General features: G+C 45.4%; 1 protein-coding gene across 7 annotated transcripts in view; it reads left to right on the top strand.

Annotated features, from left to right (window-relative positions):
* ASTN2 (astrotactin 2) overlaps nucleotides 1-16491 on the top strand; it is a 754634-nt gene that overhangs the window by 578419 nt on the left and 159724 nt on the right. For all 7 annotated transcript variants that reach the window (XM_077305065.1, XM_077305063.1, XM_077305067.1 and 4 more), the window contains one exon: nucleotides 14140-14405. In XM_077305065.1, coding sequence (XP_077161180.1) covers nucleotides 14140-14405 — 266 coding nt within the window. The remainder of the gene's footprint in view (nucleotides 1-14139; nucleotides 14406-16491) is intronic.

The raw sequence follows: 16491 nt of genomic DNA, 5'->3' as shown, positions 1-16491 counted from the left end.
CATATATTGACAGAACAGTTAATCACAGTAATATTATGGCTGCACCCCTTCAGCTGAGTATATCTGAATGGGAAGGGGTTCTGGAAACCCAATAGCTGTTGTTATTGTCCCCAATCTAATGCCTGGTAGAAGAGCTTCTTTTTGCAGGCCCTGTGGAATTGCAGTAGCTCTGACAGGGCCTGAGTTGGTATTAAAAACAAACAAAAATACATAAAAGGGATGGGAGTGGTTCTTTGAACATCATAGACTCTAGGGGTGACACTCCTACCCATGGAGTGTCTCGCTTTTCTCAACAAATGAGCTTATTTGAAGGGTGGGGATAATTCTTAGGGCTGCCAACTTCCAGGTGGTGGCTGGAGGTCTTCTAGCAAGAAAAACAAGTGGTCTCCAGATGACAGAGATCAGTTCCTCTGGGGAAAATGGTTGCTTTGGAAGTTGGTCTCTGTGGAGCTATGCCCTGCTGAGGTCCCTTTTCTCCCCAGCTTGCCCATGCTCCACCACCCAAATCTCCATGAAATTCCCAACTCAGCACTGGGAACCTAAACTATTATTGCAGTATGAAGTCATGGGAGAAAGGATGGAATACAAACTAAGTAAATAAAGTGTGGGAGAGTTGATTTGATACCTCTTCTTCAGTTCTGAATGCTCTGTTGTTGTATGTATGTTGTGGTGTTGGGGAGTTTAATTTGTGTAGGGATTTAGGTGAAGCTTGCAAATCCCAGCTTGGTATAGTGGTTAAGAGTGGTGGCTTTTTTATCTAAGGAGATGAGTTTGATTCTCTCCACTCCTCTACATGCAGACATCTGGGGAACAGCTGGGCTTCTCAAAATTATATTACAGCTGATCTTGCAGAGCAGTTCTGCCAGCCTCACCTACCTCACTGGGAGCCTGTTGTGGGGAGAGGAAGAGGAGGCAAGCCTCTTTGAGACTCCTTTGGGTAGTGAAAAGCAGGGCATAAAAACCAACTGTTCTTATTATTTCCCCCCCCCATCTCTCATGCGGCCATTTTCATTTCATACAATTTATGTGAGTATTTCATTTATTTATTGTGAGATTTATAGTCCACCTAATCTTTGGGAACTCAGGGCAAACACACACACACACACACCAGCCATAAATTTGCTCCTGAAATGGGCTTGTGAATGGGGAAAGAGTGTTCCAGTTTGAGCCAGTTTGGTGTAGTGGTTAGAAGTGTGGACTTCTAATCTGGTGAGCTGGATTTGATTCTGCGCTCCTCTACATGCAGCCAGCTGGGTGACCTTGGGCTTGCCAAGGTGCTGATAAAGCTGTTCTGACCAGGCAGTGATAACAGGGCTCTCTCAGCCTCACCCACCTCATAGGGTATCTGTTGTGGGGAAAGGAAAGGTGAATGTAAGTCGCTTTGAGACTCCTTCAGGTAGAGAAAAGCGGCATATAAGAACCAACTCTTCTTCTGTAATATCAGGGCTCTCTCAGCCTCACCCACCTCACAGGGTGTCTGTTGTGGGGAGAGAAAAGGGAAAGTGACTATAAGCCACTTTGAGAGTCCTTCGGGTAGAGAAAAGCAGCATATAAGAACCAACTCCTCCCCCTCCTCCTCCTTCCTCTGATCCCAACCCAGAGGGTTTATAGCACTCTCCTTTTTTTGATGCCCATCGGCCCAAACCAGAGCAGGGAAATGACTGTCCTCCTTGACCACTCTTCTGCTGCCTTTTGAAGAAGGCCTAGAAATTTAGTCAGACCCCATTGCTTACCCAGTCTTCTCGTAGAAATCCTGATTCTACCCACATTCTACCCACAGTTCCAACTTGCTGCATCAAAGCCCCATCCAGATCACGGATCAGCTGCGAGGGTCGGGTGGCCTTAGTGAGGGCAGGTGGCAGCTTCTCCCCTAGTCAATAGAAGTCATCGTCTCCATCTGTCATACAGAGGTTATCTGGCTGATGGCTTCTTCCACCGTGTGCTTCTGAACCTTCCACATGACAAGGACACAAACTGTGTGACTTCCTGTCTCTAGGGCCTGCTGTTCAAGATCTCTTTACAGCCACACACATTTTTTAGGGACCAGAATGCTCTTTCTCAAAGCAGAGATGCTGCATGCCCAGCTGGGTACCATCCCTGTCAATTTGTTGTTGTTGTTATTATTGTTTTTCTTCTTCTTCTTCTTCTTCTTCTTCTTCTGAGAGAGAGAGAGAGAGAGAGAGAGAGAGAGAGAGAGAGAGAGAGAGAGAGAGAGAGAGAGAGAGAGAGAGAGAGAGAGCTCTCCAGCCATCGGCAACCTAGCACGTTTCTGCTACTGCTTGCTATTTTATGCCTTTCCATTTTTCAAGAAGTATCCTTTAGGACCTTTCTTGTGCATTTGAGCAGTTTAAATGTGTTAAGTGTTACAAGACTTTTGTAATTGATCTGAAAAGAAGCTTTAAGGCGCAGTAATAGCAGAGGATTCATTCATGTGGTTTCATTCACATGTCTGTCTCCCCATTCAGATATTAAGAATGATCTCTCTCTCTCTCTCTCTCTCTCTCTCTCTCTCTCTCTCTCTCTCTCTCTCTCTCTCTCTCTCTCTGATTTTGAGCATTCAGCCCTTTTCTTCCACTGCTAAAAGGTATTTTGCTCCCAGTCTGGCTTGGATATCAGAAGTAAAATGTTCCAATAAAGGAGCGCAGAGAGAGAGGAGAGTCCCATTAATCTCCTGCAAGCAGTTTTGTTTGTTTGTTGGTTGGTTGGTTTTGTTGTTAAAATAAATTAGGTCTGTGCTCACTTTACCCAGAAATAGGAAAATATATAAATAAATATCCATGGCTCTTTCTGTCATATCTAACCCTGACACCTTCCCACTTTTGTTGCTTGTCTTATTTCTCCTTGTTGGTCTGAAGCAACAAAACCAAGTTTGAGTCCAGTGGCACCTTTAAGATAAGGTGACCAGATTGTCCCACTTTTGGAGGGACATCTGGGGGTACTTGGCAAATTGTACTTATGTTGAAATTAAAAATATATATATTACAATACTATTTTTGCGTTCTATGCGCTCTATGAAACTTTTTGTTGTTCCATATAGACCAAAATTTTAATCAAGACCCCCCCCCCCCGGTCAATGGTGTCCTGCTTTACCAATGTTAAAATCTGGTCACCTTATTTTAAGACCAAGATAGATACCCAAAGCAGTGTGCACACACAAGGAACCTTTTCTCTTGAATAACATTTCTTGTGCTCAAATTTTGTTCTTATTTTTCCTATTTTCTTCCTTGACCAGAACTTTCATATTTTCCCCCCTTTGCAATGCAGACTCTTTGGCTTTTCTCTTTTGTGCACAATGTTTTGCCAACTATTAAATCTCAAAACTTGATTACTCCACAATCTGCTCTTTCTCTACCCTCTGTGGCACAGCATGCCACTCCGGAGCTGTGTATGGGAGTAAGCGTCCAGTTGTGCAGAGTCAGCATTACTGGGATGCGGACAGGATGAGCCCCCAGTAGTGGAAGAGGTAGGAAGCACCCATGTGCAGGAAACGCTGGGGGGGGGGGGGGAAGAAAGAAAGAAAAGTGACAAGATGGCTGATATGGGCACTCTTTTGGTGATGGTTCCAAAGTGAGAAAGTTTGATGTTTCATGCTGTGCTGGAAGCCATCAGCTTGCCCTGGAGCATCTATTTACTAATCGCTTCTTTGGTTTCAAAAAGGACTTTCCTGTCTAAAACACTCCTGGATTTATGGCATTGTAGAGACAACATGTAAACAGTTTTGTTAATGAACACAATACTGGCAATAAAAATGACAAAAGAAGCCACAAATTGTTTAAGTGTGTGTGTGTGTGTGTGTGTGTGTAGGGGAGCAACCCAGGCAGCTGTTGCTGGTTCAGAAAGATAGTTTTAAGTGTGGGTGAGGACAAAATATATATGAAAAAAACAAAACAAAATAAAAAACCCAAAAAAAAACATGCTCCATCATAGTGATGAGACTGCACTGCTTGCTGGAGGGCAGCAGAGGCCTCGATCCCATAACAGGACGAAAGAACTGACCGTGGAGGCATTCGGGTCACCTTGACCGGTCTTGCTTTCATGCTTACCAGATGATTCAGAGCAGGCAGGGCTTTGTCAAAACGGTCTCATAAACAGCAAGCATCTTATGGAATGTCAGCTGTTTGCTCTTCTGTCGGGAAGGAGATGTTTATGTGATTTTGGAAAGGAGGGGGGGGGGTCTTGGAATACCCCCCCCCTTCCCCCAGGACCTGGACAAACCCTTGCTGTCTTATACGGTTGCAGACACATTTCACAATCTTGTTTGATTAAACAGGGAGGTGGGGCTGCCCTGTCCAGGTAGAATCTCAGCTGAGCAGGGCTTCAGCCCAGCCCCTTAATAAGCCATCCTCACTGAACTAGCAAGCAGATGGTAAGGCTAATATGCCTGTCTCACGAGTCTCCAAAGAGCTAGCACCTTGTTAAAGTGACCTCACCTTCCTCTTGTACGAAGCTTTATTAGGACAAGTTAAAAGCCTTCTCTGGTCGGGATGTGCCGCTGGGCGCTCGTTATTAATAGAAGAGATCTTTCTTGCTAAATTTAGGAATGTGCGTGTTTGAATCTGACATCAGCCGAGATCTGGACTTCAAGGCTTTACGCTCAGTCTGCTTTTTGAGCCGGTCTCTTCCCACCAGCTTTAAGTCTGGAGTCTGAATTCCTCACGCTAAATCAGGAGGGGGGAAAAGTTACGAATCTAACTTCTTGGGGGGGGAGTAACTTCATACATAAACATTGCATGGACACTTTTGCTATCCTCATTTGTGTACGGAGGTCTATTGAGACAGCGTAAGGAGCGTGAAGGTAACTTTCCTATATTGGCTTCCTCTATAGCTGCTCTTGGCAGTGGGCAACAGTTGGCACTAATCCTTTGGTTCAGTGTTCCTGCTTTTGGCCTCTCCTGCCGGCCTTTCATCTGCCCTTTGGCCTAGCCCTGACTAGGGCAGGGTCTTACCCAGTTCCTCTGTAACTCGTGGGTGTCTGGTTTGCTGAATTAGTTCACCAGACATCGGTACTCCATGTGTCTGGAGACATTCTTAACTCACGGAGGGGCGCGCATAAACTTGTGCAAATCAAGACTTGTTCTGCTGTGCCTCTCCGGGTGTGTTTTTCGTTCTCCTTCAGTTGAGATGGACTTCCCCCAGCTTTCACAATCCATTTGACAGATGTTTTTGGGAACAAACGGAGGGCTGGCTCTGGAGCCTGTTTCCACCCCACTTGGGATGGAGCGTCTACTGTTTAATATGCCATGTGTGAATATCTGCAGTCAGATGTGCATTTTTGCCCCCCCCCCAAATAACTTTTAAAAACAAAATCACTTATAAAATATATAATAGGTCAGATTCAGAGAGGAAGGGGGATATGGGGGAATGTCTGCAAAGACTGGGGCAGTCAACCTATAGACAGCCCTTTGTGGCCTCACACCCCCACCTGTTGTGACCTAGCGAAGGGTCATGTAAAACACACCTGACCATCATGTGGTTCTAGCACAACTTTTTATTACTTTTCTACAGAAAGATATTCTCTAACCTGGATGGTCCAGATCCAAGAAGCCAACTTGGATCTAAGAAGCCAATGGTTAATATTTGGATGGGAGATCACCGAGGAAGTCCAAGGTCACAACACAGAGGCAGGCAATGGAAAACCACCCCCGTTTGTCACTTACCTTGAAAACCCTAACACAGGATTGGCCAAACTACGGCTCTCCAGACATCCATGGACTACAATTCCCATGAGCCCCTGCCAGTATTAGTCTCAACGGTCCATAAAGGTAACTATCTTATAAATTACCCCATTTATAAGATAGTTACCTTTATGGACCTTTGATACTAATATACCCAAATTATATGACTTAATATAATATATGACTTAAAATATAAAATGCAAGGTATATAAAATATAAGAATTAGATAGTGGGTTGAAGACCTTGTTTGTATCCCTGGGGGAAAAAATAAGTTTACTGAGAAATAAAGTTTACTTCAGAAATAAGTTTACTGAGGAACTAAAATACGAAAACGAGGTTTTATACCTAGGAACTCGTTCTGAATAAAGCTGAATAAAGCCTTTTGCCATTGCCAGCTTGGAATTCCTTTCTGTTTATTCATAAACCATAATGAAGCAGGTTTGGGATGGACATTCTGCATCTTGGAGAGCATGTTTTAGTTCATGAAAACTCAGGGAGTGCTGTCAGTTTGGAATCATCTTATGATTGACAGAAACAGTTCACCATTGCCTGCATCTGAGTAGTGACTTCCTTGGCAGTCCCCCCCCCCCCCCCCGTCCAGCAATAATCAGGGTCAAGCTTGCATAGCATCTAGGATCCGCCAATATCTGGATGGCTCAAAATCCTACAATGCCACACATCCTGTTGCTCTTGAAGGTGCTGCTAGACTATCAGCAACTCCACAAGTTTCCACCCAGTCAGTCTCGTGCACAGCTGTTTTCTGTGACAGAGAAGTCCATTTCTCCCTTAGCCCAATACAGTTGGTTGTCTATTGGTACGGTTATGCCTGGCAGCACACTCCCTTAACGACACACTCCCTTAACCTGCCTCACTAGAGGGCAGAAGGGATTAGATTTGCATTCCTTTACTGCTTTTTCCAGGCTCAAACCGGATGCTTCTGTTGGATCCTGTGACCTCATGTTTGAGAACCTGTGCTCTTGTGCAACAGACAATCTCTGCCTCCCCAAGAAGTCCCCCCTCCACCCCAAACAGCTCCATCACAGGGCCCCAGGAGCTGCAAAGGGAATGATTTTTGTTCCCCACCTGCCTCACCAGTAGCCATCACTACAAAACTCCACTGGAGGGCAGCAGAAACTCACAAACTGCACCCTGAAGCCTTTCTTGCTCCCAGGGAGAGAAACTCGAGATTTGGATGTGCACACTTTGTGAGCATTTTGTGCTCTTAAGAATGCAGTTTTGTTCTCTGTTCATGCTTGCTCTTTTAGCTTTCTGCTTTCCTTTACAGACTCTTATAAATTAAGAACATTTGGAAATCAAAAGAGGGCTTATCTACGCTACCTCCAAACCTGGGTTCAGTCGCTTTATTGCTGTTTCCAGGAATGGGTAGCTTCTGGAAAGCTACGGGGAGGTCTTCCACCGTTGCTTCTTTGCCCCGCCCTCCCAGCCATTTGGTATTTAGAAGGTATTCTGCTACTGGACGCAGAGGTCCTGTTTAGCCCTGGGACCAGCTAGCAACTCTCTCCTCCATAACTACCGTATGTCTAATCCATTTTTTAAAGCTGGTGTGTGGCCATCACCAGTTTCTATATGATTTCCATATCTCAATGGTGTGAACATATATCTTGTGTAAAAGAGAACTGCATTCGGATGAACGAAAGACTCCGTTTCTTGTGTCATCCCAGAACCCTGATATAATTGAACCAGTTGCAAAGTTTTTACATCTTGCCATGAGAAATCGTGAATGTATTATGTCTGAAGCATGATCTTTGCCTTTGTTCTCACTAGCAGTGGATCCTTTTGCACTTTCCCTTCTTATATTGTACTTTTATATGCTATTAAAGGCTTGTTGTTGTTGTTGAACATCTATCTGCTTTTAGTAAGGCAAACAAATAGAAAATTCAGGGGAATCGTTCCAATTGCGTTACAAGAAGAAAAGGAACAGTTTTTTGTACTCTGTTTTTTACTACCGAGAGCAAAGGGGCTTACAGCTGTTAAATAGGTGAGTGTGACAGAGCTCTGACCTCTGAGAAAGCTGTGTCTGGCCCAAGGTCACCCAGCAGATATCATGTGTCTCAGAGGATCGTACAATTACCTGCCCTCCCTCTCCTCACAACACTATGTGAGGTTGGTGGGGCTGAGAGAGCTCTGAGAGAACTGTGCCTGGCCAAAGGTCACCCAGCTGGCTGCATGTGGGGGAGTGGGGAATCAAACCCAGTTCTCCAGATCAGAGGACTCTGCTCTTAACTGCTACACTACGCTGGCCCTCACAAGGATCTCCGATTGGCCTCTCTGATTGCCGGCCGCGTGCTGCCCTGCTAGCACCCGCTGTATTGTACGTACAGCTGGCTTGCTTACTAGTAACATTAATATTGTTAACTGATAATAACAAGTAGCACCTTGTCTATACTCATATGAGTCTATACTCTTGTTTCTTTTTCCTTTCTCTTATCCTCCTGTCCAGCCTCTTATTATTATTTGGTTGTCTTCCTGTTGTGTTGCTGGTGGTTTGGACAGGTGTGAACATGCAGCTAAGTTGACAAACAGACAGTTCCGAGCAAGATCAAAAGCCCGTAATAGAGAAGAACTTGAAGTAAAGGTTGGCATTCTAAAAGAACTGCACAACACCCCTGTGTGAACATGCTTCAAGCAATATTTCATTAATATTTTTTAGGTTAGAAATCATTTTTAAAAATCCCTCTATCTAAGCTCCAATTAAAACTGGGCGTACTGTTCCCAGGGCCGTCTTCCATGCGAAACAGCACACTTTGGCTGCTTTGAGTAACAGGCTCCAAGGGAAGAACCATTTCCCTGCTTGATTCTCCACAAACCACCATAGGCAAAGCATTCCATAGCTACAGGCATCTACAACTTCCACCCCAGCATTGTAGAATTCTTACCCAGGTGTGCACATCTGAAACACTTCCTAGCTCCATTTTGAAAGGGTTTGGACCTTCTTGGTTTGGATAGTTTTTGCTGAAGGATGCTACATTTTACATTTTGTTGGATTTTATTGGTAGTTTTATATTTGTCCAGGCTGCTTCAGACACTGGTATGAAATAACGGCATTGAAATATTATCACCAGTGGCCAGGAGTCCCGTTTCCTTCCTTGCTTTCCTTCCTTTTGCTTGACTTCCCCAATTTCCTTCTCTCTGCTCTGGCTGCATTTTCTTTCCTACTCTGGTCATAGAACCATAGCGTTGGAAAGGGCCATATAGGCCAGTGGTCCCCAACCTTTTAATCTCCGGGGACCGGTCAATGCTTGACAATTTTACTGAGGCCCGGGTTGGGGTAGTCTTTTGCCAAGGGACGTCGCCGCTGCCTGAGCCCCTGTTCCACTTGCTTTCCCATCCTGCCACCCACTGGGGGGCACTGCAAGCAGCAGCTGCGCAGTGCCACGCTTGGGAGGGCCCAGCCATGGCGGTCGCCGGAGAGCACCAAAGGTGAGCAGGGCAGCCCCCAAGGCAGCTGCCAGGGAGGAGGATGAGGAGGAGCTGTGGCCCGGTACCGACTGATCTGCGGACTGCTACCGGTCCCCGGACCGGGGGATGGGGACCACTGATATAGGCCATCTAGTCTCCAACCTCAGATCTTTCTTCTCCCTCCCTCAGCTATTCAGACACTAATTTCTCTTTCTTGTCATCTCTGTGGTTTTACCACCCTCCTCTCAACTCACCTTCTCCTGTTGTGGGTTGCCATTTTGTTCATTTCTTTCTTTTGCAGTCTGCCTTTCTCACTGAGACTCAAGGCAGATTGCAAAATAAGGATACAAAAAAATCCAAGTACTAAAGACTTCTGGTCAGCAAAACACTGCAGCAGGGTTGGGACTGAAGACTCAGAAAATGGTGCAAGACAGCAAGCCACAACCAATTGCTGGGGCCGAAAGAATTCTCTATTCCAAGAAAACTGCCTGATGTCTGACCGGTTATATGGAAGATAGAGTCACAAAACAGGACACTGAATTGCTGTAAAAGGGGGAAGGGGTGATAAATACAGTGCATATTGCAATATACTGTCTTACTATCCCTTTGAGAGACAACCTCCTGAACCGATCCCTTAAACTGCCGTTCTGATCTTTTTGGGAGGATGCCACCCTGAACGGTGGTGTTTTGCTCTTCCTGTAAACAGTCGGAGTGTGGGAGGGGGGCTTCTTGCTAGCCATAGGCAGGTCCATTCCAGGGTATGAGAGCCACCACAGATAATATGAATGGGCAGAGACTGATTCTTCCTCTTTGCAGCGGGGTGCATTCAGAAGGTTTTGCTCTGGTGAGAACAGCTGCCACGATGGAACAGAGCAGGAAAGGCAATCCTGCAGGTAGGCGTGAGTCCAAACCTAACGTGGTGTAGTGGTTAGGAGCAGCGGTTTCTAATCTGGCAAGCCAGGTTTGATTCCCTGCTCCACCACAAGCAGCAAGCTCGGTGAACTTGGGCTTGTCACAGTTCTGATAGTGATGTTCTGACTGAGCAGTCCTGTCAGAGCTCTCTCAGCCTCACCAACCTCGCAGGGTGCCTGTTGTGGGGAGAGGAAAGGGAAGGTGATTGTAAGCCACTTTGAGACTCTGGATCAGGGGTAGTCAAACTGCGGCCCTCCAGATGTCCATGGACTACAATTCCCAGGATCCCTTGCCAGCATTCGCCAGCGAATGCTGGCAAGGGCTCCTGGGAATTGTAGTCCATGGACATCTGGAGGGCCGCAGTTTGACTACCCCTGCTCTGGATAGACACAAACAGCATATAAAAAAAACAATGCTATTTCTGCTGCTGCTTCGTCTTCTTCGTCTTCGTTTTCTTCTTCATCTTCACTTCTTACAGGTAATAGCTGGAGCCTTGAATTGAACCCAGTGACTGACCAGCAACAAGAATGTCCGCTCAATAGGAGTCATATGTACATTCTGCTTAAGGCCCAATAGTAGCCAAACTGTGACAAATGCTGGCAGGGGCTCATGGGAATTGTAGTCCATGGACATCTGGAGGACCACAGGTTGACTACCCCTGCATTTCAGGATTATAGCCTCAATGTAACAGTGGCATGAATTCACCTGACCAGATCAGCTGAATCAAAAAGTGTACCACATCCTGAGCTAAGGGAAGATGATAGAATGCCTTCCCCCCCCCCCTTTCTTTAGAATCTGCATTTGTTACTTCTCCAACAATAAAGCTGCCTCCAGTGAGTTAAAGAGCACCCAGCATTCTTTATTCCACCCCAAAGTATAGCTGCACATTCTCAGATGGCACTGTTACTGTTTGGGGGTGCTTTTAACTCCTTCATTTTCATCCCACCCCTCCACCCCCCCTCCTCAATATTTCTTTTTCAGCAGACCTGAGTTTTAGCCTGATATTGCCAAGCTATGTGCCTAACCTTTCTGTGGCCTCTTTTGTTTGGATTTCACCCATGGAAAGTACTACTTTTACTAACTCAGAGTTTAGAGAGACCTCTGCCTTTAGCTTCTCCTACAGACTTAACGCAAAGGAACAACAAGCACCTCCTCTTCATCTTTGAATATGTTAAGTGTAGTGTCACATAGTGTTTAAGAGTGGCAGCTTCTAAATCTGGAGAACCAGGTTTGACTCCCCACTCCACATGCCACCAGCTGGGTGACCTTCTTCTCAGTTGTCTCAGCCGCATCTACATCACTGGGTGTTTGCAGTGGGGAGATGAAGGTAGGTGATTGTAGGCCACTCTGAGACTCCTTTGGGCAGTAAAAAACAGGATACAAAAGCCCTCTTCTCCTTTTTCTCCTCTTCCTCCTCCTTCCCAATAATTTTTAAATATTTTTTAATCCTTTGCACAGATTACCTTTCTGTTTTCTTACGTATATCTTATTCTATACATCTGGAGCTTGTCATTTTTTCTCCAGGAACATTTATACCTCAAAAAGAAGAGTTCTCTACCCAAAGAAATCTCAATGGGGCTTACATTTGCCTTCCCTTTCTTCTCCCCACAACAGACACCCTGAGAGGTGGGTGAGGCTGAGAGAGCCCTGATATTATTGAAGAAGAAGTGTTGGTTCTTATATGCCACTTTTCTCTACCCAAAGGAGTCTCAAAGCGGCTTACAATCCTTTGTGCAGAAGCAGTATGAAGTGTAGCCTGACCACAGTGCCAGGAGGACATCAGCACACTCAAGGTCATTGCAGCCAATGGAATTAGGCATGCTTAATTGAAAGTTCTGTTCCATGTGCTCATTGGTAGTGTCCTCTTTGAATAATGTCTTTCTGAACACGCATATGAAGCTGCCATATCACACCCTTGGTCTATCGCAGTCCGTATTGCCTACTCAGGCTGGCAGCAGCTCTCCAGGGTCTCAGTCAGAGGCCTTCTACACCACCTCCTACCTGGTCCTTTTCCTGGAGATACTTGGAGTTGAACCTAGGAGCTTCTGTGTGCAAAGCAAAGGCTCTTCCGCTGAGCCACAACCCTTCTGGACTCTGTTTTCTTCTTCTTTGGGATTATAGTCTAGAGCTCATGAAAAAAGATGTGCACTTTTTTAAAACAAAAGTATACCCAGTCAGAACTCAGGCATTTCCTTTTAAACTTCTGTGCAAAAGCATTTGGAACTGGCATTGTGAACTCTTGTGCGTTTGTGCAAGCCAGGCTCATACAAGCAAGGCAACTCTGCCGGCAGTGAGATCTGGGAAGAACTTTCTACAGAAAAGTTGATGCTGGGGACCGCAATTGTTTATTTGTGTGTGTGTTTTTTTCCCCCTGTAGATATTTTAAGACAAACAAAATAATGAATCCCATAAGTCGTCATGATGTGTCCGGCCACATCCGCAAGGCAGGGATTTCAGGCAGGTTCTCCTGCTGTGCCGGCAGCGGGCAAGAGAAGGGTATGGATGAGAGAAGCCGACAAGGAAATCTGTGGGGTTCGGGCTTCATTGGTGGCGTGTTGCGTTTTAGCATGTGCAGCGTTACTCTCTATGAAGCTTTGGAAGTGCTTAGGTTTTATGTACCTTGGATTCTGACCCTTCTTCCCTGAGTCGAGGGCTTTTGTTGAGAAATTACTCTATCCGTGCACCAAGCTGGGGCAGTAAAGGCACAGAGAGAGACATTACTGTGGGTTGTGGAACTATCCCTTTCCCAAGGCTTGTCAAAAGGGGGTGGAAAATGATTCCTTAGCACCGGGGTAGTCAAACTGTGGCCCTGCAGATGTCCATGGACTACAACTCCCATGAGACGCTGGCAGGGGCTCATGGAAATTGTAGTCCATGGACATCTGGAGGGCCGCAGTTTGACTACCCCTGCCTTAGCAGCTGCTGAGAGAAGCTTCTGTGTGACTCGGCTTAAATTGGTACGTGGGCTTCACTGTACAATGAAGGGTGTCTAGTCCTCCTTTCCTTTTCCCCCATGACTTTACATTGGTCAAGTGGTCCAAGCCCTTTTTTTCCTTCCTGTTTCCAGTTTGTAGGAATGAGTCAGGAGAAAAGGCCCTGGAAATGTGTTGACCCCAAGCTGTAGGAAAGGAACTCATTAGAGAACCAATCAATAATTAAACACTTTGCCTTCCATACACCTTGTGGGACACTACAGATGTGTCAAAACATCTGTCCCCCGCTGCCCATCCAAGTGAGTTTCAGACAGCCAACAAACTGTATCTCACATTCATTCTGCCTTGAACATGGGTGCCAAATGTCTCCGGGATTCTCACCCTTAACACAGCCTTACCCAAGTTTCATTTGGGAGACCGACCACTTGCAGTGCCCACCAACTGGCTCACTGACATGGTTTAAGTCAGGGGTAGTCAACCTGTGGTCCTCCAGATGATTATGGACTACAATTCCCATGAGCCCCACCAGTGTTTGCTGGCAGGGGCTCATGGGAACTGTAGATCATGAACATCTGGAGGACCACAGGTTGACTACCCCTGGTTTAAGTGACAGTCTGCTTGGTGTAATGGTTAAGAGTTCCTAGCCTAACTGTTTAAAGGGAGAGGGGGCATGATTCATTCAGAAATTTAGTGTGTCTCAGAGCTACAGAAAAGCTGCCTGCTATTTATTAATTTCTTAAAAACTTTGTTTATATCCTGTCTTTCTCCCCAGTGGAGACCCAAAGCAGCCTGATATTCTCCGTAACTCCAATTTGTCCTCACAGCAATGGGTTATGCTGAGAGAGTGTCACTTGCCCTGGGTCAGCCAGAAAGCTTCCATGGCAGAGCAGGGCTCCAAACCTGGGTCTCTCATATGAATGAATGAATGAATGAATGAATGAATGAATGAATGAATGAATGAATGAATGAATGAATGAATGAATGAATGAATGAAAGAAAGAAATCCTCCAACACCCAAACCACTACACCAGGCTGGCTATCAGAAGATCTTTCCTCCTCTGCTCATATGCGGAGTGAGCAGTTTGTGGAGCAAATGGCACAGCATAGTAGAGTTCATGGCTTAGAGTGGAAGCCTGTCCTTGGAGCCAACCTTTTATCATTTGCTTTCCTTCTCTCTCCCCCTCCTCGCTCAAAACCAGAAACGACAGAACTGGGCAACAAGAAGGAGCTGAAATCCATGCCGTTCATCACCTACCTGTCAGGCCTGCTGTCTGCTCAGATGCTGTCGGATGATCAGCTGATCACGGGCGTGGATATCCGCTGTGAAGAAAAAGGGTGCTGCCCCTCCACCTGCCACTTGTGCCGACGCCCGGGCAAAGAGCAGCTCAGTCCAATGCCCGTGCTTCTGGAGATTAACCGCGTGGTCCCCCTCTACACACTGATCCAGGACAACGAAACCAGGGAGGTGAGTTATGATGCGCCATGGAAAAATACATGAGGGTGCACTCGTAACCTCTTGCTATCATAGCTCAATGCCCCATTTCCAAGCCCCATTTCCCTACTATTACTATTACTATTACTATTACTATTACTATTACTATTACTATTACTATTACTATTACTATTACTATTACTATTACTATTACTATTACTATTACTATTACTAGATTCAAATGGATAGCCGTGTTGGTCTGAAATAGCACAATAAAATCAGAGTCCAGTAGCACCTTTAAGGCCAGCAAAGATTTATTCAGGGCAAGTGAAGAGTGCTTGTACTTGAAAGCTCTCCTAACCACTACACCAAACTGGCTCTTAACATTGGTAAAGCGGGACACCATTGACCAGGGGGGTTCTTGATTAAAAATTGGTCTATATGGAGCAACAAAAAGTTTCATAGAATGCAAAAATAGTATTGTAATATATATATTTTTTAATTTCAACATAATTTCAACATAGATACAATTTGCCAGGTGCCCCCAGGTGTTCCTCCAAAAGTGGGACAATCTGGTCACCTTATCCAAGGGTGCCAACTCACACTCCACTGTGCGTTGATGGCAGGAAGACTCACAGCTGAAGTGGATCCAGACGGGTCTTATAATAAACAAATCTATACAAGCACCAATTGGTAAAGCATTTTAATCTGAAATGAAGAAGAAACCAAAGGTATAGGCATTTGAAGACCAGACTCAGAAAACCCACCTGCTGACTATTATACCTCAGTTAGTCAGCTGGGATTAGATCAGGGCCTGTGACCCCTTTATACTGACCCCTTCTAATCCCAGCTGACTAACTGAGGCAGGACAAAAGCTTTTTGACACTTGGCAACCTGCATGTATCCCAGAAATATAATGACAAAAGATAAAACATATCTTTGCAAGGAAGAACGCTGATTGATTTAAAAGCACATTTCCTTTCCAACAGAATTGTTCCCCATCAAAATGTTGTGTACCGATAGGACTTAGTTTTCACTGAAGTGGTATACCCTTGTCTTGACTGAATACATTGCATGTAAGTGTGTATTGGGACTAGGGGTGCCAGGCTCCAGGTGGGACCTGGGGATCCTCTGGAATTACAGCTCATCTCCAAACTTAAAAGATCAGTTCTTCTAGAGATATATGGCTGCTTTGGAGGGGGGACTCCAGAGCATTATATTTCCATAAGGTGACTCTCTACCCTCCTCACAGCTCCATCCCCAAAATCTTCAAGTCTTTCCCAACCCTTAGCTGTTGTACCTTAGCTGGCAACCCTAGTTGGGGGGCTGCCCAGTCAGAACCTTTGCCCCTCAAAAGAGCTTATGCAATCAAAATCTGTGAATAGTCCCCGACCCCAAAGAAGTAAAGCTGGACTCAGCTGGAGTCCTGGCACTGCCCTGATGGAGGGCTCTCCCAGCAGGACTTAAAACAGTTTTTCCAGGCCTGTAACACAGAGTTGTTCTGCCAGGCCTGCGGCTGAGGCCCACAATCCATCATTGAACCTGACCTCCCTATGCATTCACGTGTTTTACAAATGCATATAAAGCAGAAACATCTTGCAGTGCCAGAAATGTCGCTGAAATATCATAGTTTAGTACTTTCCGCCTCTCCACTCCCCCATTGGAAAAGGTTGGCTAGCCCTTAAGGGGACAGAATTGTAGAAACAGGTTTAACCTATCCTAAAAATGTTAATTACTTCATTTTAGATTTATTATGCTTGATTTTGACTGTGTTTTCCTGCTGATTATATTATATTGTTGTATCATGACGGAAACTTCCGAAGGGCGTTGGAAAAACCTAGTGAATCTCTCAATCAGTCACTAGATAAAATTGTGACATTGGGAGTATGGGGAATAATACTAAGTTAGTTTCTCGGCTGACGTTGTTACCTCTTGGAAGAAGCGGCTTCTGAAAAAATGAGAGGGAAAGGAATTACAAATAAATAGAAAATGAAGATAAATACTGTCTTCATTTCTTCCTCTTGTGATCAGAGGGGAAAACACACAGCTCTCTCTCTCAAGTCTGTCTCTCTCTGTCTCTGTCTCTGTCTCTCTCTCTCTCTCTCTCTCTCTCTCTCTC

This window comes from Paroedura picta, chromosome 12 (assembly GCF_049243985.1).
Source record: "Paroedura picta isolate Pp20150507F chromosome 12, Ppicta_v3.0, whole genome shotgun sequence".
NCBI classification, from domain to species: Eukaryota; Metazoa; Chordata; class Lepidosauria; order Squamata; family Gekkonidae; genus Paroedura; species Paroedura picta.
The sequence above is the reverse complement of the archived record's forward strand: the minus strand, read 5'-3'. Positions and strand labels throughout refer to the sequence as shown.